The sequence below is a fragment of the Chanodichthys erythropterus genome, chromosome 19 (assembly GCF_024489055.1).
Source record: "Chanodichthys erythropterus isolate Z2021 chromosome 19, ASM2448905v1, whole genome shotgun sequence".
NCBI lineage: Eukaryota > Metazoa > Chordata > Actinopteri > Cypriniformes > Xenocyprididae > Chanodichthys > Chanodichthys erythropterus.
This window is the reverse complement of record NC_090239.1, coordinates 12063553-12089484: the sequence shown is the minus strand read 5'-3', so window position 1 is coordinate 12089484 and position 25932 is coordinate 12063553. Positions and strand designations below refer to the sequence as shown.

The following is a 25932-nucleotide window of genomic DNA, read 5'->3' as shown; positions in this document are numbered from 1 at the left end:
TTATTGGTGAGGTTTAATGAGAGTGAAACTTCATTGCAGCTAAATAACTTATCCACGGTTGACATATAGAAGCTGACAGCTCAGAGTAATCTAGCTAAAATAAGACTGTCTAACAAAATAGCATGTGTCTGTTCCCAGTATTTAATAGTACACAGAAAACAAACTGCTAACTGCAAAGTCTTGATTCTAGTCATAACCAAAGTTAAAATAACAGCGTTCCCCAGCAATGTTTATAAGCACTATTCATCCCTCATCAAATCTGAATGGCCTCCTTGGCCCAAACGCGATGCCATCTGCAGACCAGCGGCATCTGTTGCTTTCAACATTACACTGAGATTCTACAAATCTCTGCTTGGATTTATATAGATGGTGAGCTGGTTTTGATCTCCTGTGGTCACACATGCATAAGATTCCAGTGCACTTCCTTTCCACCATCTGTGGTTGCACAGATCCCCATAAATACAACTAGTCTACTTGAGTGTGTAAGTGCAAACAGACTGTCTATGAGAACCAATAACTAATAGACTGTTGACAGGTCAGTATAATCAGGATGACAAAGCTTGACTGTGATCACCCAAACAGCAAATAAAAAGGCTCTGAAGTATATAAACTCTGTTGATAAACACCATTAACACACTTGTATTACATGTACCTCCTAAAACTGACCAGAACACACATCAAGACATAAAAAATGAGAAAATATATAACCATCTCCACCTAAACAGTTTAGAAAGTTTACCTCTGGCAGGCTGCTCGTGTGGCACCCCAGCCCTGCGACCTTGCAGTTAAAATCACTTTTGTCACTTGCACCCTCTTGTACAAGGGTACTCCTATATTCCCCTACAGTTCCTTACGTTTCCCCTCTGACTTTTCTTGAGTATTTTCCTAAAGAAATTTGCCCCCAGCCCAACCCTCTCTATCTCACTCCTCTCCCACCCTATCAGAGGGGCCCGGCCTCACAGGGGCGGCCCCGTGTACAATAGCTGGGCGGGGCCTTGGAATCCACCCAACAGAGCTGTTTTGCTCTATTCCCAGTGGGTCCGTGTCAGTTCTAAAATGTTTGATGAATGGCCCAATGATGTAAGTGCAGCTATGTTCTTGATTGTTGAGATGTGTGTGTATTGACATGGGTCAGACTAACAACTCCTCTCTTTAGGGGATCCAGATGTTTAGTGGGAACGGAAGTGTAAGATTCTGGAACACTAACATGACTATAAAACACTGAAGAGGAAAAAAATGCACAAGAGACCATCTTTAATATCCGTAAGGCACGAAAAATCACAGTAGAGATCTCATTAATACCTCAACAATGAAAAATTAACTATGATCTCAACTGTTTCAAACTGTGCTCAGATTTCCCAATGTACAAAAGTCCACAAAACAAGATTTCAATATGAACTCAAAAGAAGCCTGATCTAAACTATCCATATTCGTTTTCTAGCTCTATACTCTTACTGTATGTCAACAATTTGTTGTACCAAATGTATCATGGCTTCCACAAACATTAAGCAGCACAAATGTTTTGAACATTGATAATAATAAGAAATTGAGGAGCAAATTAGCATATGTATTTTAAAATATATTCTGTTTTTACTGTATTTTTGATCAAATAAATGCAGCCATGGTGAGCATAAGAGAGAGAACAAAAGAATGATAGTATATTTCTCCTGAGGAATTGAATGAGAAGCGTCTTTGATTTAAAGGATTAGTTCACTTTCAAATTAAAATTTCCTGATAATTTACTCACCCCCATGTCATCCAAGATGTTCATGTCTTTCTTTCTTCAGTCGAAAAGAAATTAAGGTTTTTGATGAAAAAATTCCAGGATTTTTCTCCATATAGTGGACTTCAATGGAGCCCAAATGGTTGAAGGTCAAAATCACAGTTTATAGCGATCCCAGACAATAAATAAGGGTCTTATCTAGAGAAACCATCGCTCATTTTCTAAAAAAAAATGTTTTAACCGTAAATGCTCATCTTGAACTAGCTCTCTTCTTCTTCTCTATTTGAATTCCAGCAATGAAGACACTGCTAAGTGTATTACTGTCCTCCACAGGTCAAAGTTTGAACTAAATTGTCATATACAAAATGCTAGTGCAAGTACTGTATATAACAATTAGTTCAAACTTTAACCTGTGGAGGGCAGTAATACACTTAGCAGTGTCTACATTGCTGGACATCAAATAGAGAAGAAGAAGAAGAGAGCTAGTTCAAGATGAGCATTTATGGTTAAAACTGGTTTTAGAATATGAGCGATGGTTTCTCTAGATAAGACCCTTATTTCTCGCCTGGGATCGTGTAGAACGTTTTGAAGCTGCACTGAAACTGTAATTTTGACCTTCGACCATTTGGAAGTCCACTATATGGAGAAAAATCCTGGAATGTTTTCCTCAAAAACCTTAATTTCTTTTCGACTGAAGAAAGAAAGACATGAACATGTTGGATGACATGGGGGTGAGTAAATTATCAGGAAATTTTAATTTGAAAGTGAACTAATCCTTTAATATTCAAAACATAAATGAGATCTACATTAAGTTTCCTGAGCGATGAAAGAGCAACCTCTAATAAAAATCTTCTGCTGGCTGTGAACAATCAACAAATCATACAAAAATGTATAGGTTCATTTTTTAAATGATATATGTAATTATTTTTTTGTCAGTACTTCTTGGTACTAAGTAAAGTCTAAACAGATAGATTTATAATCAACATTTCTTCTGCTTTATACACATTATTATGAAATTGGATTGTCCATGATGACTTACAATTTGGCCAAACACGTTTATAATGCCTTATAATGTCAATATATGCATACTCGATACTCACCTCCAAAACTTTCCCTGTGATAAACTGATGGCAGGCCTCGCACTGCACGCCAAAATGGATCTGGTAGTCTTTCTCGCAGTATGGAGAACCATCCCTTAAAAGAGAGAGGAAGAGAGAGAAGAGAGATTTATGATTTTACTGTATTCTATTTCACCTCAATGAAACCAGGATAAGAGCAAAAATTGAATGCTATTAGAAAAGAGGACAGATAAGAGAGGGGGAATTATAGAGAGATAGACGGGGGCACGAGATGGCGAGAGATAAAAAATAATTAAGGCATAGCTCACTTGCTGATGTACTCCCCGCTCAGCACTTTCCCACAGGCCTTGCACTTGAAGCAGCCGAGGTGCCACTGGCTGTCCAAGGCCAGAAGAGCCTGGCCGTTCTTTATATCCCTGCCACATCCTGCACAGTCTGTAAGAGAACACACACAGATACACCTTATCACACGGACATACTGAATAGCAGCCTGAAAATGACACTCACAGACTCCCTGACATGTAGATGAGAAAGATATGGAAGCTTGTTTCGGCTACTGAATAAAATAAAAAAGGTAATTGTGACTTTTTATCTAGTAATTTTGACATTTTTCTCAGAATTGTGTGATATAAAGTCGCAGCTGCTTGTTAAAAAAGTCAGAATTGCGAGATATAAACTTATCTTTGACTTATCCCATTGACTTCCACAGTATTTATTTTTCAACTGTGGTAGTCAATGGGGGGCGAGATCTGCTTGGTTACAAACATTCTTCCAAATATCTTCCTTTGTGTTCAGCAGAACAAAGAAATTTACGCAGGTTTGGAACAACTTGAGGGTGAGTAAATGATGACAGAATTTTCATTTTTGGTTGAACTATCCCTTTAAAGAGCTTGTTTTTTTTTAAACAGTCAAAAGGTTTTACTGTAGTTTATCAGCTTTGAACTAAGGCTCGCAATTGCTAGTCACAAGCAGCATTAGATATTTCATGGTACTGCTTTTCATAGTGTTGTTTTAATATTATCTATATACCTTTGACATGAAAAAAGTTGTGATAGTCTTTTCTTTCCTATTGTGATGAATATCTGAGGAAAATGGCTTCTCAAACAAGAAAAAATGTAGGATGCGACTTGATTTTGTCCATCGAGAATTGATTGGATTGTTGTGGTTTGCTATTGTCATGTCATCAGAGAAGAGAAAACATGTATTTGCAAGAAGGAGAGGAAGTTATTTTGATTAAAGATTATGAGGGCACATGAATTTTAATAAAGTAATGACGTGTATAGCTAAATAATTTAAAGGTGCCGTAGAAAATCTTTTCAAAAGATGTAATATAAGTCTAAGGTGTCCCCTGAATGTGTCTGTGAAGTTTCAGCTCAAAATACCCCATATATTTTTTTTACTTAATTTTTTTTAACTGCCTATTTTGGGGCATCATTAACTATGCACCGATTCAGGCTGCGCAGCCCCTTTAAATCTCTCGCTCCCTGCCCTCCCGAGCTCTCGACTATAAGTGCAGTTATACAGTGCATAAACAAAGTTCACACAGTTAATATAACCCTCAAATGGATCTTTACAAGATGTTCGTCATTCATGCTACATGCATGCATCTATTCCTGTGAGTATAGTATTTATTTGGATGTTTACATTTGATTCTGAATGAGGTTGAGGCTATGCTCTGTGGCTAACGGCTAATGCTACACTGTTGGAGAGATGTACAAAGAATGAAGTTGTGTTTATGAATTATACAGACTACAAGTGTTTAAAATGAAAATAGCGACAGCCCTCTTGTCTCTGTGAATACAGTAAGAAACGATAGTAACTTTAACCACATTTAACAGTACATTAGCAACATGCTAACGAAACATTTAGAAAGACAATTTACAAATATCACTAAAAATATCATGATATCATGGATCATGTCAGTTATTATTGCTCCATCTGCCATTTTTCGCTATTGTTCTTGCTTGCTTACCTAATCTGATGATTCAGCTGTGCAGATGTTAATACTGGCTGCCCTTGTGTAACGCCTTGAACATGAGTTGGCATATGCAAATACTGGGGTCATACATATTAATGATCCTGACTGTTATGTAACAGTCGGTGTTATGTTGAGATTCGCCTGTTTTCCGGAGGCCTTTTAAACAAATGAAATTTATATAAGAAGGAGGAAACAATGGAATTTGAAACTCAACATATGTCTTTTACATGTACTGAACTCTTGTTATTCAACTATGCCGAGGTAAATTCAATTTTTGATTCTAGGGCACCTTTAAAATAAATTCTGTAATATTCCATAAAAAAATAAGAATGGTCAATTTTGATTTCATGGTGACTTTAAAGTATTTATTATTATTTTGAATTAGCTTTTATTTTTATATATTTTTTAGTAATTTGTTATGTGTATTTGTCATTTTTATTAGTTTTTAACTTTTTAAATATTAGTATTTAGCTTTCATTTATTTGTATTTTATTTTACTTTTATCACTTCAACAAACAACATTTACTGTACTTATTAGGCTAAAACAGTTGCTTGTCAAGGCAACATTTCTAATTTAAATTATGTTTTTTAAGTTTTAGTTTTTCATCTAATATTCATATTTTATTTCAGCATAAATTAAGTTATCAAAATCGATTTTTATAGTTTTAGTTTTAGTGACAATAATGATACACAGTAGAAAAGCAGGCATATTCAGATGAAATATGGCATGTGTTTATTTTAAAATACTTTTTGGGGTCACTTAGGTGTCCACAAACAATTCTCTCTCCACTAGATGTGTCAGTGTTAACCAAAAAAACTCTCCCTTAGATGCCTGTTGGTACCATATACAGCACTGATTATTCAGGCTTTCATAAGTGATTTCAAGCAAAGAATGTCCATAAAATTCATGCAGGGATCAATGGTGAATCACCGTTATATTGCATGACTCATAGAGTAAGGGACAACAAGCACCATTTCTAAATGCCGAGCATCCTCCCTCCACACGTTGGAGCTTCCTCCTGGAGGAATGTGAGGGAATTTAGTAAATACATGTGTAACGTGTGTAAAAGGTTGAGGGATAAAAATAGCTTAGGGTTGTCATCTTCTATTTATGTTCCTTGGCTGAAATCCCAAAAGCTTTTTTAAAAAGCAGGATGTGGAGGGGCAGGGAGCTCCCAGACGCTGCTGATGTTGCTCAAGGCACAATGGCAACCATTGACAGTGATGAGAGTATATAATGCACTGCATCTAGGGCTCTAATGCATCATTTAAGCCTTCTCAACCTCTGCTTGCACTGTGTGTGCTAAAGACCTGCAGAGAGAGAATGTGTGCAAGAATATGTGTAGAGAAAGAGCAGAAGGGAAAGTTTCAAAGAGATCTGTGTTCAATCCACCTGTCATGAGGTTTATTGAACTCTCAGAGCAGGTTTTTAAAAGTGTCATGTGATAAAAGCTTTGTGGGGTTTGCCAAAGCTGCACCACCATTGCCTGAACAAACAGCATCTTCCAAAAAACAAAACACTTATCTGGGCTAAAGACTTTCATCAGCCTTAAATCATTTCCTGGGGCTGAATGACAAATAATCAGTCGAGTGTGGCACAAAAAGATATTCAGTAGCGCTCTTTATGTTCTTTTGTGTGTGTGTGTGTGTGTGTGTGTACAGATGCTTGTACATATAGGGATAGAAGAGAAAGATAACTGAGAAAGAGTGAGAGGAGTTCATGAGTGTGTGAATAAAACAAATCAAAAGCATGATTTGATGTCCCCAGAGTGTGTATGTGAAGTTTTAGCTCAAATACCCCACATATCATTTTTTATAGCATGTTAAAATTGACACTTTTTGGGGGTGAAAACATGCCGGTTTTGTTTGTGTCCCTTTAAATGCAAATGACCTGCTGCTCCCAGCCCCCTTTCGAGAAGAGAGCGGAGCTTCAAGAGCTCATGCTCAACCCGCAACAACAAAACAGGGCAATCTCGCGCACTGATAATATCAGAAACTAGTGTTGTTCAGTTCAAACCGGAGTCAGACAATGATGCCTACAAAGCCAGAGAATGCTGCATAGAGACAGAACAGGTATAGTTTCATTTAACTACGGTTATAACTTATGTTGTCAACTTGCTTTTATCCACTATTAGTACAAGCCTGTTGTAGCGGACCCCATCTGAATGATAGCTAAAACTTTACTGATGATTTTTATGAAGTTTATTGTACATCACACAAAATATGAAGGGTCTGTTTTCACTCCCGAATATCACAGTGGCTGAATTAATTAAACGCTGAATTATCAGCAGCCATTATTCTAGTCTTCAGTGTCACATGATCTTTTAAAAATCATTCTAATATGCTTATTTGATGCTCAATAAGCAATTGTTATAATTATCAATGTTGTAAACAGTGTTGCTGGTTAATATTTTTGTGGATACATTTTTCCCCTTTGATTGACATAAGGATTGACATAAAGCTTAAATCTTTTGAAACATTTTGTCTTTATTAACAGTCACTTTTGATAAAAAAATAATGTGTTCTTGAATAAAAGTATTACATCTCAAACTTTTGAACGGCACCCTGCACCCTTTTGCCCACTGAAGCAAAAAAGTCTACACAATGTTTTCTCAATCAACCCAATCCTATGATGCAATGCTTACAATTACATTAATTCGCTCCTCTGCAACACAGCAGCTATTCATTGCTAAATTGCTCTTGTAATTGTCCATCACCTGATGTAGTTATGTAACCACAACGATTCCCTGCATTATGACAATTTGATTCTAATGACTAGAGCCATTTACTATAATAAGGAAACCCCGAGCCTCAGGAAATCAGCACATTCTGTCAGATCTGTCAGGATCCATCAGTCTAGAATGTGTCAGGAAGCGGAAGACCAGAGAATGCAAGTGAGAGAGAATTGGACAACCAGCAGGCACAGCAAAACTCTGAGTTTTTCATTGGCTCTGAGCCTGTCTCATTCTCTGTGCCTGTCTGTTTGGCTCCTGGGGCCCCGGAGCTTAAATTACGCCAAGAGGACCCCTAATCTACCGGAAGAGGATGAAGAACTTCCTCTAAGTGAGATAAAAGAGTGAGAGAAATCAAAGACAGAAACGTTTATAAGGAGATCAGCTTTTCCCTGGTTGACAGCACAGGAATTGGTCTCCTGTCAACTCATGTTACCCTAGAAGAGTTTGAAAAGAAGCAGGGAATCTTTTTAAAATGCTATCTCAGAATAAATATTTGGCTGTGTAAAAGCCATCATAGTGCTAGGGTGCTTTGGATGGTTGCCAGGGCATTCCTATGTGGGTGATAATGTACAGCACACATATATTTGTTTTGGCTGTTAGGGTGTTGCTATGTGGTTTCCAATGTATTTTGATTGGATTATAGACCGTATGTAGCCCCTCCCCTTTTCAGCGCTTTGCTCATTGTGTTCTGTCTTCCGGTTTGTATTTTCACAGAATGAAGATAAGATCACCAGCCAACTACTCTTTGACAGCAATGCTATAGAAATACAGCGCTACTGCAAAAACGCAAGTTCAAACACAATATTCTATGTTTCTCTGGTGCATAAGATCTATAGAATGTTGCTACATTTTTTTCTTTGCAATAATCCATTTTACAATACAAAAGATCGGCCACTATTTCTGTTACTTTAGGAATCCAGACTTCAGTTTTCTTAATTGATTCACCGAATAGTTCCTGATATTCCAGATAGTGTTATTTGGAAAGTCAAAAGTACCAACTTCAGTACCAAGTCTATTTTAAAAATGTGACGATACAAGCTTTTCCCCCTAGCATTTTGAGCGCTATTGAGTGGATTCTTAAACACCTCTGATTGGCCATTGTGTTCACATGCTCAACAGATATGTCTGTGATTGGCTACAATGATCATTGCTCGGTGTAGTGCGTCAAAGATGTCTATTTACAACATGTTTTTGAAATGTTGATCATTGTAGCCATTCACAGACATATTTGTTGAGCGTGTGTGAACACAATGGCCAATCAGAGGTGTTTAAGAAACTGCTCAATGGTGCTCAAAATGGTTGGGGGAAAAGCTTGTATCGTCACATTTTTAAAATTTTAGCACCGACTTGGTACCAAAGTGAGTACTTTTGACAACACTAATTCCAAATAGTGAATTTAGATCCTGAAAATCCCAAAAGCATATAGCTTGTGGTGGGATAGAGAGACAGTGAGTTTCCAGCTAGCAGTGACCTTGAATCCTGACCTGTCAACACATGCAAACACTACACAATCTAACACATCTATAAAATGGGGATGATTGTGACAAGCTGAAATCTGAGTAGGACACTAAAACATAACCATTAAGCACAAACACACGTGTGGGAGAGCAAACTCACTACTAGAGGCGCTGATGTCTTTGGGAGTTGGGGAAGTTGGCTGGACACATCGCTGGCAGAGACAGTCTTTTCCATTAAACGTGACTCGATCACCAGCGGGAAACGGCCGTCTGGCAACAGAAGATGCAAAGATGCTTAGCAATATACACAATAATTCAAAAGTTTAGGGTCAGTAGGATTTTTTGTTTAAAGAAATGAATACTTTTATTCAGCAAGGAATCATTCAGCTGATCAAAAGACACATTTATAATTTAAAAAAAGATTTCTACTTTAAATAAATGCTGTTCATTTGAACTTTCTCTTCATCTAAAAATCCCCCCCAAAAAAGTATCATGGTTTTCAAAACTGGATCAAGTAACTACGGAAGAGGATTAGGGCCAAGCAATAATAAAAAAATAAAACCATCTAGAGATTAAAGTTGATAAATTTCGAGAAAAAAACTCGTTAAATTTCACGAAAAAGGTCGAAACAAAATGTTGAGAATAAAGTCATAAAATTACGAGAAAAAATTCATTAAATTTCAAGAAAAAAGTCAAGATAAAATGTTGAGAATAAACTCGTTAAATTACGAGAAGAAATTCATTAAATTTCAAGAAAAAAGTGGAGATAAAATGCTGAGAATAAACTCGTTAAATTACGAGAAAAAAAATCGTAAAATTTAGAGAAAAAGTCGAGATAAAATGTTGAGAATAAAGTCATTAAATTACAAGAAAAAAGTTGTTAAATTACGAGAGCAAATTCGTTAAATTATGAGAAAAAAAGTTGTTAAATTTCAAGAAAAAAGTCTAGATGTTGAGAATAAAGTCATTAAATTATAAGAAAAAAGTCGTTAAATTACGAGAACAAATTCGTTAAATTATGAGAAAAAAAAGTTGAGATAAAATGTTGAGAATAAACTCATTAAATTATAAGAAAAAAGTCATTAAATTACGAGAACAAATTTGTTAAATTATGGGAAAAAAAGTCATTAAATTTCGAGAAAAAAGTCGAGATAAAATGTTGAGAATAAAGTTATTAAATTACGAGAAAAAAGTCGTTAAATTACGAGAACAAATTCGTTAAAGTATGAGAAAAAAAGTTGAGATAAAATGTTAAAAATAAACTCATTAAATTATGAGAAAAAAGTCGTTAAATTACGAGAACAAATTTGTTAAATTATGAGAAAAAAAAGTTGAGATAAAATGTTGAGAATAAATTCATTAAATTATGGGAAAAAAAGTCGTTAAATTTCGAGAAAAAAGTCGAGATAAAATGTTGAGAATAAAGTAATTAAATTACGAGAAAAAAGTCGTTAAATTACGAGAATAAATTCGTTAAATTATGAGAAAAAAAAGGTGAGATAAAATGTTGAGAATAAACTCATTAAATTATGAGAAAAAAGTTGTTAAATTGCGAGAACAAAGTCGTTAAATTATGAATTTGTTCTCAGAATTTAACAACTTTTTTCTCGTAATTTAATGACTTTAATGAACATTTTATTTAGACTTTTTTCTTGAAATTTAACACGTTTTTTCTCGAAATTTAACAACTTTAATCTCGAGATGATTTTATTTTGTTATTATTGCTTGGCCCTAATCCTCTTCCGTAAGTAACACTAAACAGTATTGGCTGTTTAGCCAAAAAAAAAAATTTAAATAATAATTCCACAAAAACATACACAAAGATAAATGTTACATGTTTAACACAGATAAAATGGGCCTGCTTTTGGGTAACTCTTACTTGCAAACAGTGCAGACAAAACATGTGGGGTGGTAGGTCTTCCCGAGAGCAGTGACCACCTCTCCTTCAACAAAGTCTCCACAGCCATTACAGCGAGTGCCATGAAGCCTCTGGTAGTCCAGTGTGCATAGATACTCCCCGTTCTTCATGAAGAAACCACCTTGGGCCAGGTCACAACCGCACACTGAATGTAAATACAAAAACAGAGCAATCTGAAATTCTTGTTTAAACCGAATATCTTGTTTAAACCCTAAAACACATTTTTTGAGATGTTAACATGAAAACAACAATGAAAACAACATGTTTATTATTCAGGGAAAGTGGTTATTTTTTCATTTTTCTGAGCTATTTCGATCCGATGAGTTTAACAACACTCGCAACACGGATCACAGTTCATATCCGGACCGAAGCAAGCTTGTTTCAAGTTTTTTATGTACATATTTCACATACTCTCCTGCTCCAAACATGAACCAGCCCCATGTATGTGCACATATTTCATCATGACTTCTTCAAATGAAATATGTGCAAATTGACATTTGTTTTTTTCTCCGCTCATATTTTAATATTTGTTTGTCTGTACAATGAGTGTGTTGTAGGTTTGAGTTTTATTGGTTGTTGTCTCCCCACTTCCCACCCTCTACGCTCCCACTTTTCCACAGCTTTACACGCCCATTTCTTGATACTTTTTCAAATCTGAGGTGTGAACGCCCAGTGCTAAAATGGGGGCTTTCATTACACTTTAAATGAGATCTTACAGTACAAAACAGTCTTGAGTGAAATCTGAAACAAACTGTTGAAACAGACACCACCTTCATCAAAAAAAATGACACTTAGTTTGGCTCTTGTTGAGTGTTGAAATACAACCCAGTAGTTGTGTTGCACTAGTGCATCTATTTTGCACAGGGATTTACACATTTTGGCTGCCAGCAAACACAAGGTCAGGGGTTTTAATTCTTATCTTGGCCAGTGTGTCTGAGGACAAAGAGAGAGTTTGGTTCGCTAAAGATTTCCTGAGCTTTCAAGATGATTTCAAGACTATGGCACAAGTTCAGACACTTTATATAGGTCTGCATGAATAGGTGAGTTAGGTCTGTGTCCTCTTGGCAAGCGCAATCCTGCCGTCACACATGCCAGATCTGTCTGAAAGCTCCTTGGCAGGCGAGACTGATATTTAACAGCTTGTTTAGCGTCACACGATACCCCCTTCTCAACAAGCCCCCTTTTCTCTCACTTCCCCTCTGTCTTTCTTTCTCTCTCTCTATCTGTTTTTCTCTGTCTATCCTCCAACATTCCAACCTGTAAAAATATAAGGACCACAGACAGTTTTTCACCATTTTACGCAGTGTACATCTCACAGGCAAAAGAAAAATACGATCATATGATGCAGACCACATTCAAACCCCACCACAGCTTAATGTGTTTGGCTAAATTATTTACTTGAAGTATCCCTTGATTTTATTTAATAATTTAACAACACATTTGCCTGTTCACAGTTCTCTGATGTCGGTTAATGATCACATGACATTCATGTAAAAAAAAAAAGAAAAAAAAAAAGTGATTTACTAATGTTTTACTTATTTTTTCAATTATTTATTTATTTTAATTTATTTTTTTATGTTTTAATTATTAGCCTTTAATTATAAGGATTCGGAAAGGTGCATATGAGCAACTTTCTGAATCATTATTGATCATTATTTTAAAGACCTTTATGAATGCGTGACCTTGAGAACTAGAAATATCATCTACAGGAATAACAAACAATTAAACACTAAATATATTTATACATCTTAAGGAAAATACAACTTTATATTGATAACATAGCTCAATAGATTCATTCCTGACTCTGCCAAATGAATAAACTGACTTAAAATCATAATTTTGTTTAAATGTATACATTATGTTTTCAACACAAATCCAAAATGTTATTTGTACTCCCATCTCCACAGCTGTTATCATATCTTTTGCTTCATTGAATCTGTCTTCTGGTTTTGGAAGATTAGGTCCATTCAGACAGGCAAATGTGACAAGCAGGTGGCAGTGGCGACAGTAGTGATTAGCAGTAGAGAGAGAGAGCAAGTGCCCAACTCGTGTCTGGCATTTGGTTGACCTTCACTGACAGGGTACTGAATGCCAGGATGCCAGTTTATAAAATGTCATAGCCATTAATGTTGATCCACGCACATCTTGTAACTACAGACCACAGGGACACAACAACTGCCATTTTCTTCACTACTATCCTGGGCTGTCTGCAATTATATATTTTCAAATTTTATTGTCCCATCCTAGCTAACAGGGAACATTCTCAGAACTTCAGCTAACGTTCTGGCAAGGTTCCCTGAAAAGTTCTGAACAAACGTTCTTCCAGTAACGTTAAATAAATGTTAATAAAACATTTGTGCAGTTATCTGGTCTTTAATAATATATTTTTTTTAAAGTTAGCTCAAAAACATTTCTGAAACTTATTAGTTGGACATTTGTCTTTTTATGCTACATTTGTTTCAGAATGTTCAGAGAACATCCAAAAGTGATGTTTGCATAATGTTTGCGAAATGCTAAAAAGGAATGTTCACAGAACCAAGAAAAAACATTTTTAAAACATACAAAACTGGATGAAGATGGAATAACACAAGTTTGTTAAGAAAATATTTAATTGATTCAATTAAATTCTCACCATGCCAAATGGTATATGAAGAGTTTGGTTCCAAAACGCGATAAACGCCATTTTTCGAGTTTCCGCCAAAATCAGTATTGTATCTGGTCGGTATTGAAAAGTCATTTATCAATTTTGCGCAAAATGTGATATCCGTCGTGTTATTCTGTCATGTTTTCTCCCTTTCTTTCCAAAACGCGACAAACGCCAGTCTCCTTTTTCTGCAGAACGTGATATATCCGCTCAACCAATCACAGCGCACCATTCCACCCACTGTAAACATTGAAGGCTTTTTTTAAAAAGCCGTTTTAATACCAATGTACTCGGAAAATGTGTTTATTTAACCGTGCGGTGGCGCCAGATACTCGTTAATCGGTGATGACAAATAATTTATAACATTAACAAGATGATCCGTTGAATTCATTTTGGGAGCAACGGCTGAATGTATTTTTAGTGAAATGCCTGTATATAAAATAAATATTGGCAAAGTTTAGACTCTGTCATATATGTGAATTAACTTGTTTTGTTGTGTATTTTCAATTTGAAAAATAACTTCTATATTGATGGATTAATTGCATTTTGGAAAAAAAAAATGTCATGGATTTATTGCATTTTGGGAAAAAAATAATAAGTTTTTATAATAAACTTTTTAAAATCAAAATGTAGATTTGAATTTTTTTATGTTTTCATAACCAAAAGATATATTATAGTACCCTTTGGCATACTGAAACAAAACTTTGGTAACTGTCATTGCCACTATGCCACTGTCCTACATGGGACCGCTATGCCTTCATGTCACGTTACCACTGCACATTTTGAATGTCTTCCTCATCTAACACACTTGGCTTATATATGTGCTACACCTCGCTGCAGCCTGTAGTGCGATGACATACTGGATTAAATCCAGTACAGTGGATGCATGATTCCACCCCCCAAACCAGTTCAGTGAAAACTCTACCCCGCAGCTGATTCAGAAGATTTCATTAGTGACGACAATCATAGTGATGATTCCCTGAAAACAAGCCTGCACTGGCCCTTTACGGGCCCACTTAGGGGTAGCGTAAGGGCCCCCAGCAGGCTGCCAGAGCAGGGCCCCTGAGAATTTGCTCATTGCCAAAACGTTGGCCCCTTAGCGCTGGCCCTGCATGGGTATCCCTCACTGGGCCCACATAGGGCCCACACTAATCTACAATAAACCTGACAGCACAGGGTGCCACACATTTACTATTAAAGCAGAACTAAGTAACTTTTTTACCTTCATAAATAGTTTAAGTCCTTACGATGGTTAATTGACTTGTAGTGGTGTGTTTGAGGTGTGCACTAACCCCCTCTGGCACGTCTAGGCCAGAAAACAGCACTTGCAACTTGAGCTGCACCGACCCAACACAATCATGCTCATGTTCACGTTCACGCGAGTGTGACAAAATGCTTTACGGTAATTCAAAATCAATGTATATATTATGACTTTATAAGACAATTTTGAAAATTACCCACCTCCATCAAGATTTCTTGTACTGTATTTGCAAAACTACTGCTCTGGTGAGCGTTGTAGTCATTGTAGTATTTACAACAGTGTGATTCACTGAAGGAAACTGTAGGGGGAGCTTCGCAAATCTTACTTAGTTCCGCTTTAATGAAAATAACTATAATGAAAATAAGTAATCTAACTTAATCTAACCAGAATTTTTCTTGCAATTTTTGCTAAAACAAATTTGCTTCAGAAACATACAGTTATAGCAGCCAGAGAACAACTGATGCTGAAAAGTCAAGGGTCAAGAGCCCAACTAAAGCAAACGCGCATCTCCATAATGGTGACTTCAAAATTTATTATTTTCAATAAAACATCAACATCTAAAAGTTTTGTATGGAAAAAAATAGTCAAACTGGATTGTAATAAGTAAAGATGCTGAGATCTAGACAGATCTGTTAGCGTTTAATGTTCTGTTGCTGCTGGTCATGTGACAGTATTTTCAGCTTATTTAAAGCTGCTGTCCGTAACTTTTTTTGTGTACAAAATGTACAAAAATCAATGAGAATGTACAACATGAACCCATTTTCCAAACCGTGTTTTTGTCTTACTCTGAATCATTATGGTACTTTTATAATAAGTGTTTATATTCGGACTATTTTAGACCGGTCTGGTAGGAACCGCTGCAGAGTATCACAGTAACTGCGTGACTCGGCATAGACATAAACAGAGAGAAGTAGCTCCGGTTACAATGTTCTTCCGCAAGACGCATGCAGTTCTGTTTATTAACCACTAGAGGGCCAAAAATGCCAGACTGCATCTTTAAATAAGGAGGGTAACACTTTATAATAACTGCACGCTATGAAGCATTAGTTAAGCATTAGTAAATAGTTAATTCATCATTTATAAAGCATTAATAGACATTAGTAAGCAGTTTATAATACAGTTATAAATGAATTATTCTTGATTTATAAGCATATCTATAATGTGTTTAATAATTGTATTTTCATAATTTAGAAATGATACATTGATTATTAATAAAGTATTAAATTATTTACAAAACAGTTATTTAGGAGTTGTCAGTGGTTCATAAGATCATTTAGGAAGTGTAAGTAAATTATTAATAAACTATTTAACCATTCATTTATACATGTTATTATTTAGACATAGTAATAGTTACTTAGTGTGTTAATAAATGCTTTATTAACACATATTCCTACTGCAATTCATGATTAATTCAGGTAATTATAATTTACATTTAGAAGTGGTCAGTTAACTATTTTTGTGAGCTCATCTAAAGTGAGGACTATTTATGCTTTGTAAAGCTTTTATAAATGAGATTTAAAGGTTCAGTGATCTTCTGCACTGCTGTTCTCTAATGTTTTAAAGTTATTACTGAGGTAGTTTTGACACTAGGAATATGTGTTAATAAGCATTCATTAACACACTAAGTAACTAATACTATATAATAAGATATATATTTTATTAATCATTTACTTACACTTTCTAAATGATCTTATGAACCACTGACAACTCCTCAATAACTGGTTTGTGAATAATGTAATACATAATTTAGAAATTATAAATTGATCATTAATACAGTATCAAAATACAATTATTAAACTCATTATAGATATGCTTATAAATCAAGAACAAAGCATTTATAGCTGTATTTATAAATGGTAAATGGCTTACTAATGTCTATTAATGTTTTATAAATGATCAATTGACTATTTACTAGTGCTTAACTAATGCTTAAAGGTGCCCTTGACTCAAAAATTGAATTTACCCTGGCATAGTTAAATAACAAGAGTTCAGTACATGGAAAAGACATACAGTGAGTCTCAAACTCCATTGTTTCCTCCTTCTTATATAAATCTAATTTGTTTAAACGACCTCCGAAGAACAGGCGAATCTCAACATAACACAGACTGTTACGTAACAGTCGGGGTGTATGCCCCCAATATTTGCATATGCCAGCCCATGTTCCCAACAATTATCAAAGGCATTACACAAGGGCAGCCAGTTAACGTCTGGATCTGCACACAGCCGAATCATCAGACTAGGTAAGCAAGAATAACAGCGAAAAATGGCAGATGGAGCAATAATAACTGACATGATCCATGATATCATGATATTTTTAGTGATATTTGTAAATTGTCTTTCTAAATGTTTCGTTAGCATGTTGATAATGTACTGTTAAATGCGGTTAAAGTTACCATCGTTTCTTACTGTATTCTAGGAGACAAGACTGTCGTTATTTTCATTTTTTAAACACTTGCAGTCTGTATAATGTATAAACACAACTTCATTCTTTATAAATCTCTCCAACAGTGTAGCATTAGCCGTTAGCCATGGAGCCCAGCCTCAGATTCACTCAGAATTAAACTTTTAACATCAAAATAAATACTTTACTCACATAATTCGAAGCATGCATAGTGCATACAGCATGCATGATGAACATCTTGTAAAGATCCATTTGAGGGTTATATTAGCTGTGTGAACTTTGTAAATGCGCTGTAATATAGTTAACAGCTCATGTGGCAGGAAGCTCGCGTCTTAAAGGGGCGGCGTCGAGTGAAATCAGTGCATAGTTAATGGTGCCCCAAAATAGGCAGTTAAAAAAATTTATAAAAAAAAATCTATGGGGTATTTTGAGCTGAAACTTCACAGACACATTCAGGAGACACCTTAGACTTATATTACATCTTGTAAAAAAACATTTGTGGGCACCTTTAACTAATACTTCATAGTGTGAGATTATAAAGTGTTACCAATTAGGTTTGTAATTTTACATACATTTGTACGCCATTTTAGAAAACAGAAAATACTGTTTAAAACTACAGCCAAACAGAGCATGGGAAACGAAAGTGGGCTGCCTACACAAAACCAGCATGGACCCAAAGGAATAAAAGTCGCTCTGGGCCCGAACGGGCTGACCCACACTGGGCGTAATGTGGGCTGTTCGCTAGTGTGGACTGCTCACAGAGAGCCCGCAATGAGCCCAAAGCTGTGGGCCTCACCTGGGCAAGCCCCAAACTGAGCCTGTTTAGGTTTGGTGTGAGCTGGCCCTATCCCACTGTGCCCGCAAAAAGTCAGCAAGGGCCCCACAGAGGGCATGTTTGCAGGGTTGCCTACATGATGCTACTAACCCCCAAACCTACCCTACACCCTAAACTTAACCTGGTTTTGGAAAAAAAATCACCTTACCACTACGTATTGGATTTAAACCAGTACATCACTGCGATACAGGCTGCAGCAAGGACATCTTGGCTACATCTGCTAGGAGTTATTACATGGGCTGGAGTGACTGAGAATTCAACTGTGCGTGTGAGTTGTGTGCAAGTGATGAACAATTACGCAAGTGTAATGACGCTCTTGACTGTCTGATCCCTCCTCAACAGAACAGCTGGTTAACTCCTCCCAGAACACACATCCATCCACACTCTCAATCACTGAGTCAAATCCTCCATCCACACACTCTGTCTTACTACCTCCGTCTGGATGGAAAATAAAAAAAAAGATTCAGGAGCTAATGAAAAGATGTCAGAAGAGCAAGGACATTTGATTTAGTTCAAATGTGACTTTTTTCAGTTCAGATACTATGACAAAAAGAGCCTCAGAAACAAAGCCAAGTTCCAGTTGCAGAAAGGCCCGGGTTTCCCATACAGTATATGCAGACATCAAACAAGCTTTCACAGACTTCATCAATATTTTAATGAGATTCCCAGCATGCTGCTTTCTCCCTGCACTTTAGTGGATAGCACCCTTTCAACAAGGGTTTCCTCTACACTTTGTTTGACTTCTGCTTGTTTCTCCTACACAAAGAGACATCTCTCCCTAAATTTAGTGGGATGTATAGGGGAAAAACTGTAAAGGTTTTCTCTGTGAAGTCTTTTCTCATCATTTTACAGTGATGTAGTTTTATACTTCACTTTTGTGCACTTAATCACTCTCTGAGATCAGCTAGTGGAGCAGATTCCCAAACAAGAACCCCGGCTTCTTGGCATGCGATCATTTATTATGGATGTCAAACTACCAACAACACTGTTATGAAAAAGAAAGGCTATCATATTGTATGCCAGGCCTGTTCAGCCTCATTACCAGAAATCTCAGGCTGAATATGAAGGAGAGAGTTAAAAGAATAGTTCAGACAAAAACTGCATACATTAAAGAAGTAATAATGCATGATCTGTGAGTATCTTTTTTTAATGAATCACTTGGTTCATTTTAATGGATCTGGTTCACAAAACAGTCTGATTTATTCATAAATTGGACAAATCCAGTTCCTGATTCAGTGTTTTAAAGTCAAACATGAAATTCTTTTTTTTATTATTTTTTTTTACAAATGATTTATTGGTGTACATTTTTTTTAAAAATCCATGTGCCCTTGTAAAGTTGAATCAAAATAACTTCCCCTCCCTGTGCAGCACCATATCTTCTCTTCTCTGATGAAGTGTTTACTGGACAACCTATCACTTACATGAGATCACAGCAGGAGCAAACCACAACAATCCAATGGACAATCCAATGTTCCGATGGACAAAATAAAGTCCCGCCCTACATCTTTTCACATTGTCTCACCATGATATGTGACCCAAAATGAGTCGCAATGAGCAAAAATGAAAAAATGAGTTATTGTTATTTCACAACCTTTATTAAAAAAAACTTCAAAATGATGCATGATTTGTTGAAATACACCTGTTTGAAGTCGATAGAGTCAGCAAAGTCAATTTTGAGAAAAATAGAGTTAAAGTTTTCTGAAGGTTCCAAAACAAAATCACCTAGCAACCAAACCTTAAAATCCCTGTTAATAACACCTAATTTGGCACACACCTCGTCAAAACCAAATATATATATATATATATATATATATATATATATATATATATATATACGTCACGGACACTACGTCCATATTTTTTTTACAGTCTATGGTCTGAACCAATGACATGTGATTTTCAAACTCATGTTGATCTTACTTGCGTTGACTAACAGATCCGAAGCACGCACAAAGACACCTCAGACAGCGCGCAATCCCGATATACACATATAAACAGAGTTACAGTACTTCAAAATATTGAATATATATATATATATATACATATTCAACTTTTTTTTCAATATTTTACTTCAATATTTTGAAGTACTGTAACTCTGTTTATATGTGTATATCGGGATTGCGCGCTGTCTGAGGTGTCTTTGTGCGCGCTTCGGATCTGTTAGTCAACGCAAGTAAGATCAACATGAGTTTGAAAATCACATGTCATTGGTTCAGACCATAGACTGTAAAAAAATATGGACGTAGTGTCTGTGACGTCACCCATAGATTTCTGAACAGCAGTTTTGATGCGTAAATGAGGCCGCGGCCATCTTAGCTAAACGTGACCGCACGTCACTTACGGATAACTGAAAATGGGCAAAGAGGCGGGATGTAGTTGGAGCCCATGCGACTTGTTGGTGAAACCAAGCTCACCTAGCATATCTATCTTAGATACTATCTAAAATATTAATAAAGATAACAATACCATTAGAAAGTACTAAAGTTTTACTGTCAATCTACGGTGATTTTTAAGATAACGTTATAACATTAGATGCTCTAACACCAGTAGGCTAATTAATTTGTGTGAGGTGTGCAAATAACACAAAAAAATCAACTGGGACTTCATACCTTTAATGAAAAAGAGATCGCGAGATGAATCCAATCTGTTGCACTTGGGTAAAATGTCCATTTCAAAACATAAAAAAACTACTTTTTGTTCATGAAAGCGTTAAATCCATGAAATCTTTATATATTATCCATCGTTTGCATTACATATCTAAGGAATGACTTGCTCTCCATCATCAAGAAGGGATGCAATCTGAGCATCGTTTATAATGTAAAATTCTATACGTACAGTACCAGATATCTGTATAACTCTCAAATGTTCTCTCACACTAATGAGCATGTGTCCAAAGTATAATTTTTCAAAATAGTGCAGCAGTTTTAGTTATAATATCCAAGCAGTGCTGTCGGAGTTGTAGTAAATCTCAGGAACAAAACTTTTAGCCAATGCCACTACGATTCAACAACGTGTGTTCCGCATGCGAGCACATGTACACAGACTGACATCTGTCTCGAGTATGCAGCAAGCCATATATTGTATAAAATAATCCAGAAAAAAGGCACAAATACGGCTGAGATGCCAAATTCAGTGGCTGGAATTAGCTGAGGTAACATGACACAGACAGCACCTGTCACTCAAGTGACCACACCCTTAATTATGCAGAACTTTAAGGCTTAATATAATTTAAACGGATGAGTTATAAAAAAATTCACCCCCCTCAGAGTTGTCATGAAAGGCAAAATTAGTAGTATAGACCAAAACACAATTTGAACCAGAGTGTAAACATCTTTTTTTCCTGCTGTAAACTGGAGATTCTGCTCCCTTTTGCAGCCTGTCCCTAGCGGCCAGTCGATGAATCGCAGTTTAAGTTACTTCCGTATTGGCTGCACATATGTCACAATAGAGAAAAAAGATTATCACAACTTCTGTTTCATGCCGACTTTAATGATCTTGCTGCAATGGTTAATTATCACTGAATAAAGATATAAATTTCAGCCTGTTTACACACATTTTGTATGGATACAGATGGCTTGTGAAGATCATACTGGCCAGTTTTATGATATGTTTATGGTGCCTTAGCATTATTTTTGAAGCTCCATTCCCCATTCTGTGTAATTGCATACACTGTGTAAAACTCAAGTTCAGAGCACGTTGAGGAAACGTATTACCTAAAAACCTCATTTAAGCAAATTAACACATTTTTTAAAGTTAACAGAACTTCAATTTTTTTGTGAAAAGTGGGGGATAAGTATATAGTCAAACAACATGCAGTATAAATGGTCTTAAAAGTTTTGCAGTCCATCCTCAACCTAACCAAAGCATTAAACACTAACTTATGTCTCCCTATGTTAATTTTGTGCAAAAACACATGCTGGGAATTAGAAATCTGCTGCAACTCAATCATAATAAGTTCAGCTTACTACAATCAAATTTTGAGTTCACACAACTTTTTTCTATCAAGTATAAAGAAATTTCATTATTAGTTAAGTGAAACCAACTCATTTAATTTAATTAATTTCACTGTTCGGTTTCACAGTGTGGAGAAACAAATAGTACTTTTTACAAAATGGTTATTTTTGCGTTCCACAGAAGAAAGTCATATGGGTTTGAAGTAAATGATGACAGAGTGTTCATTTTTGATGAACTATCCCTTTAACAAACTCCACTGAGCTATACTGAGATCATAAACATTGATAAGTTGCACTCATTTATTCACTTATATTGCTGAGACATCCTAATTGGAGACATGGCGTGACTTTCTGTATTGACAGAGTGAGCGGATCCTAATGGCAACACATCATTCATGCCTCTTGTGTTGAGGTGTGTACATACATTGAGCAAAGCTGCAAAATAAAATGCAGAGATCGTTAAAATGACCGCTGAGTCTACATAACATTAACGTATGATTCACCTGGGACTACAATTCTGAGTCTGACCTCAGCAAGGAATGCAGGTGGAATGCTGCAATAATTTAAACCCTTAAACACATATGTTTCAGATCAAATTCCCATGAGGTACTACAAGGGTGACTTATATAGCTTGCATGGCAGTGCACAGCAAATTTAATGAAGTGCACAATACAATATGAAAAATTAATGACAGCTTGAAAATGTCAACTTTTTTATAAAAGTTGAAAAATAAAAGAAAATGGTGTTACAAATCTGTGTAGTTTCATTGTGTGTGGGTTTTTTTTTCGTAATACAGCCACCAACCATTACATATATAGGTCAGGAACATTTTTTAAAGGAATTAAAGGGATAGTTCACCCAAAAATTAAGAGTTTGTCATCACTTACTCACCGTAAAGTTGTTCCAAACCTGTATGAGCTTTTGAAAACAAAATAAGATATTTGAAAGAATGTTGTTAATCAAACAGTTGACGATATCCAAAGACTTCCATAGTTGGAAAAAAAAAATACTATGGAAATCAGTGGCGACTATCAACTCTCTGGTTATCAACATTCTTTAAAATATTTTCTTTTGTGTTCAACAGATTAAAGATGCTCATACAGGTTTGGAACAACTTGAGGGTGAGTAAATGATGACAAAATCTTATTTTGGGTGAACATAACTAACTTCATATTTGGGTGTTGCCAATGCTTTGGCAATGCAAAGCCTTTTTTTCCATGCCAATAAAGACACTTGAATCTTGAAATATCTCTGCAATGTTAATGTAACATCACATTCCATATTCACATACCTTTGATAGCCAGATAAAACACATAGCTCACTTATCTAAGTTTATAATTTCTATTTTTGCTCATTTTTTTCCACTCTGTGAGTGAAACTGCTAGGCTAAATCGATCATTTACAAACAGAACAGCCTTTTCTAAAAGAATTTCTAAGGATGACCTCTGGTTGGACTGATCAATGGTCCCTGTCCCAGCTGAATGCGTGAAGCCACAGTATTACAGGCTTCGGACGGACATTACAGGACTAGTTTTAGACACACATCACGGCATAACAATTCGTGTTTTGTATCGGAGGCAACTTGCTGACTTAATGCTGGGTTAAGAGAGAGGAGTAAATTGTTTGTTGCTTTCATGATGGCATACTGTATTATGAGTTATAATGGCTTTTATGAGTGTCCACTTTAGAGACTGACAGAGAATGATTGGGTGGGAAATGTGGCCGAGTGTGTGTGTATACGATTGCATAAACTAGAGATGTTGCTTTACAACTGACAACTGTTTGGTTAATAGGAGAAGGAGCGGAAGGAGTATTTGTGTGTGTGAGTCTGTGTCTGCAATGTGGAGTCTGGGTGGTTGGTAATGTGTGTCTCTGACAGTGACAGGTGCCAGAAAAATCCTCTCCACTATTTTAGAAAGGACTGCCTGAACTGCTCTGGCTCCACCTTTGTCTAAACAAAGAATCTCATTAGTCCTTACCACACACGGATACACACGAAACATTTCTAAATATATTCACCTTACTCTTTAAACTGAAGATGACCTGACCACATGACCTGAAACTTCCTCTTCCTGTTGTAATAATCTTTCAGAATATTACTGTTTTACAGTATTTGTGATCAAATAAATGCAGTCTTAATGAGGATGAGACAATTTAAAAAATTAAAAATCTTACCAATCCCAAACATTTAAATGATAGTGTAAAGGTCCATTCACAGTAAGGACAATAAAGAATGTTATAAAAATTGTTCTAAATATAAAAGAATAGCAGAGTCCACACCACAACTACTGTATAATAGCACAGAGAAGCATAGAATATCTGTAGAATAAAAAGCATAGAATAGCTATAGAATAATCGTTGGAATCACATTTTTTTCCAGCAGATTAAAGGTGCCCTAGAACTTTTTTTTAAAAGATGTGTCTGTAAAGTTTCAGCTCAAAATACCCCATAGATTTTTTTTTAATTCATTTTTTTAACTGCCTATTTTGGGGCATCATTATAAATGAGCCGATTTAGGGGCTGCTGGCCCTTTAATTCTCGTGCTCCACGCCCACGGAGCTCGCGCTTGCCTTAAACAGTGCCTAAACAAAGTTCATACAGCTAATATAACCCTCAAAATGGATCTTTACAAAGTGTTCGTCATGCATGCGTCGGATTATGTGAGTATTGTATACTGTTATATTGTTTACATTTGATTCTGAATGAGTTTGATAGTGCTCCCGTGGCTAACGGCTAATGCTACACTGTTGGAGAGATTTATAAAGAATGAAGTTGTGTTTATGAATTATACAGACTGCAACTGTTTAAAAATGAAAATAGTGACGGCTCTTGTCTCCGTGAATACAGTAAGAAACGATGGTAACTTTAACCTCATTTAACAGTATATTAGCAACATGCTAACGAAACATTTAGAAAGACAATTTACAAATATCACTAAAAATATCATGTTATCATGAATCATGTCAGTTATTATTGCTCCATCTGCCATTTTTCGCTATTGTTCTTGCTTGCTTACCTAGTCTGATAATTCACCTGTGCAGATCCAGACGTTCTGCCCTTGTCTAATGCCTTTCATGTCTTAATGTTGGGAACATGGGCTGGCATATGCAAATATTGGGGCGTACACCCCGACTGTTACGTAACAGTCGGTGTTATGTTGAGATTCGCCTGTTCTTCAGAGGTGTTTTAAACAAATGAGATCTATATAAGAAGGAGGAAACAATGGAGTTTGAGACTCACTGTATATCATTTACATGTACTGAACTCTTGTTATTTGAATATGCCAAGATAAATTCAATTTTTCATTCGAGGGCACCATTAATGATAAAAACATTGACAGCCAATCAGAATCCATACTGCTTTAAAGGATTAGTTCACTTCAGAATTAAAATTTCCTGATAATTTACTCACCCCCATGTCATCCAAGATGTTTAGGTCTTTCTTTCTTCAGTAGAAAAGAAATTAAGGATTTTGAGGAAAACATTCCAGGATTTTTCTCCATATAGTGGACATCAACAGGGTTCAACAGGTTGAAGGTCCAAATTGCAGCTTCAAAGGAATCTACACGATCCCAGATGTGGAATAAGGGTCCTATCTAGCAAAATGTTTTTTTTTTTTCTAAAAAATAAAATTAAAATGATATACTTTTTAACCACAAATGCTTGTCTTGCACTGCTCTTCGATGTGCCATGCATTACGTAATCACGTTGGAAAGGTCAAATGTGACGTACGCGGAAGTACTCCGGTAGGGCGAAAAACCTGGAATGTTTTCCTCAAAAAACGTTACTTTCTTTCCGACTGAAAAAAAAAAAAAAAGAAAGACAAACATCTTGGCATGGGGTTGAGTAAATGATCGGGAAATTTTAATTCTGAAGTGAACTAATCTTTTATAGAGCTCAAGCATTTGAGGCGGCAGACGACAAAACTGTAGCACGCGCTTAGAATAAA

The 25932-nt window shown here is 36.0% G+C and overlaps 1 protein-coding gene across 29 annotated transcripts in view; it reads right to left on the bottom strand.

Moving 5' to 3' along the window:
• Positions 1 to 25932, bottom strand: part of ablim1b (actin binding LIM protein 1b) — a 104370-nt gene that overhangs the window by 27237 nt on the left and 51201 nt on the right. For 28 of the 29 annotated variants that reach the window (XR_010892713.1, XR_010892715.1, XR_010892695.1 and 25 more), the window contains exons 3-6: positions 10852 to 11035; positions 9133 to 9242; positions 3111 to 3237; positions 2824 to 2917 (exon numbers count right to left, since the gene is read on the bottom strand). Coding sequence is in view for 2 of the 29 variants with exons in the window: in XM_067369628.1 (XP_067225729.1) it covers positions 2824 to 2917; positions 3111 to 3237; positions 9133 to 9242; positions 10852 to 11035 (515 nt within the window). In the remaining 27 variants the exon portion in view is untranslated. Of the gene's footprint in view, positions 1 to 2823; positions 2918 to 3110; positions 3238 to 9132; positions 9243 to 10851; positions 11036 to 18179; positions 18331 to 25932 lie in introns of those variants that run through there. The other variant, XR_010892717.1, reaches the window with a different exon arrangement.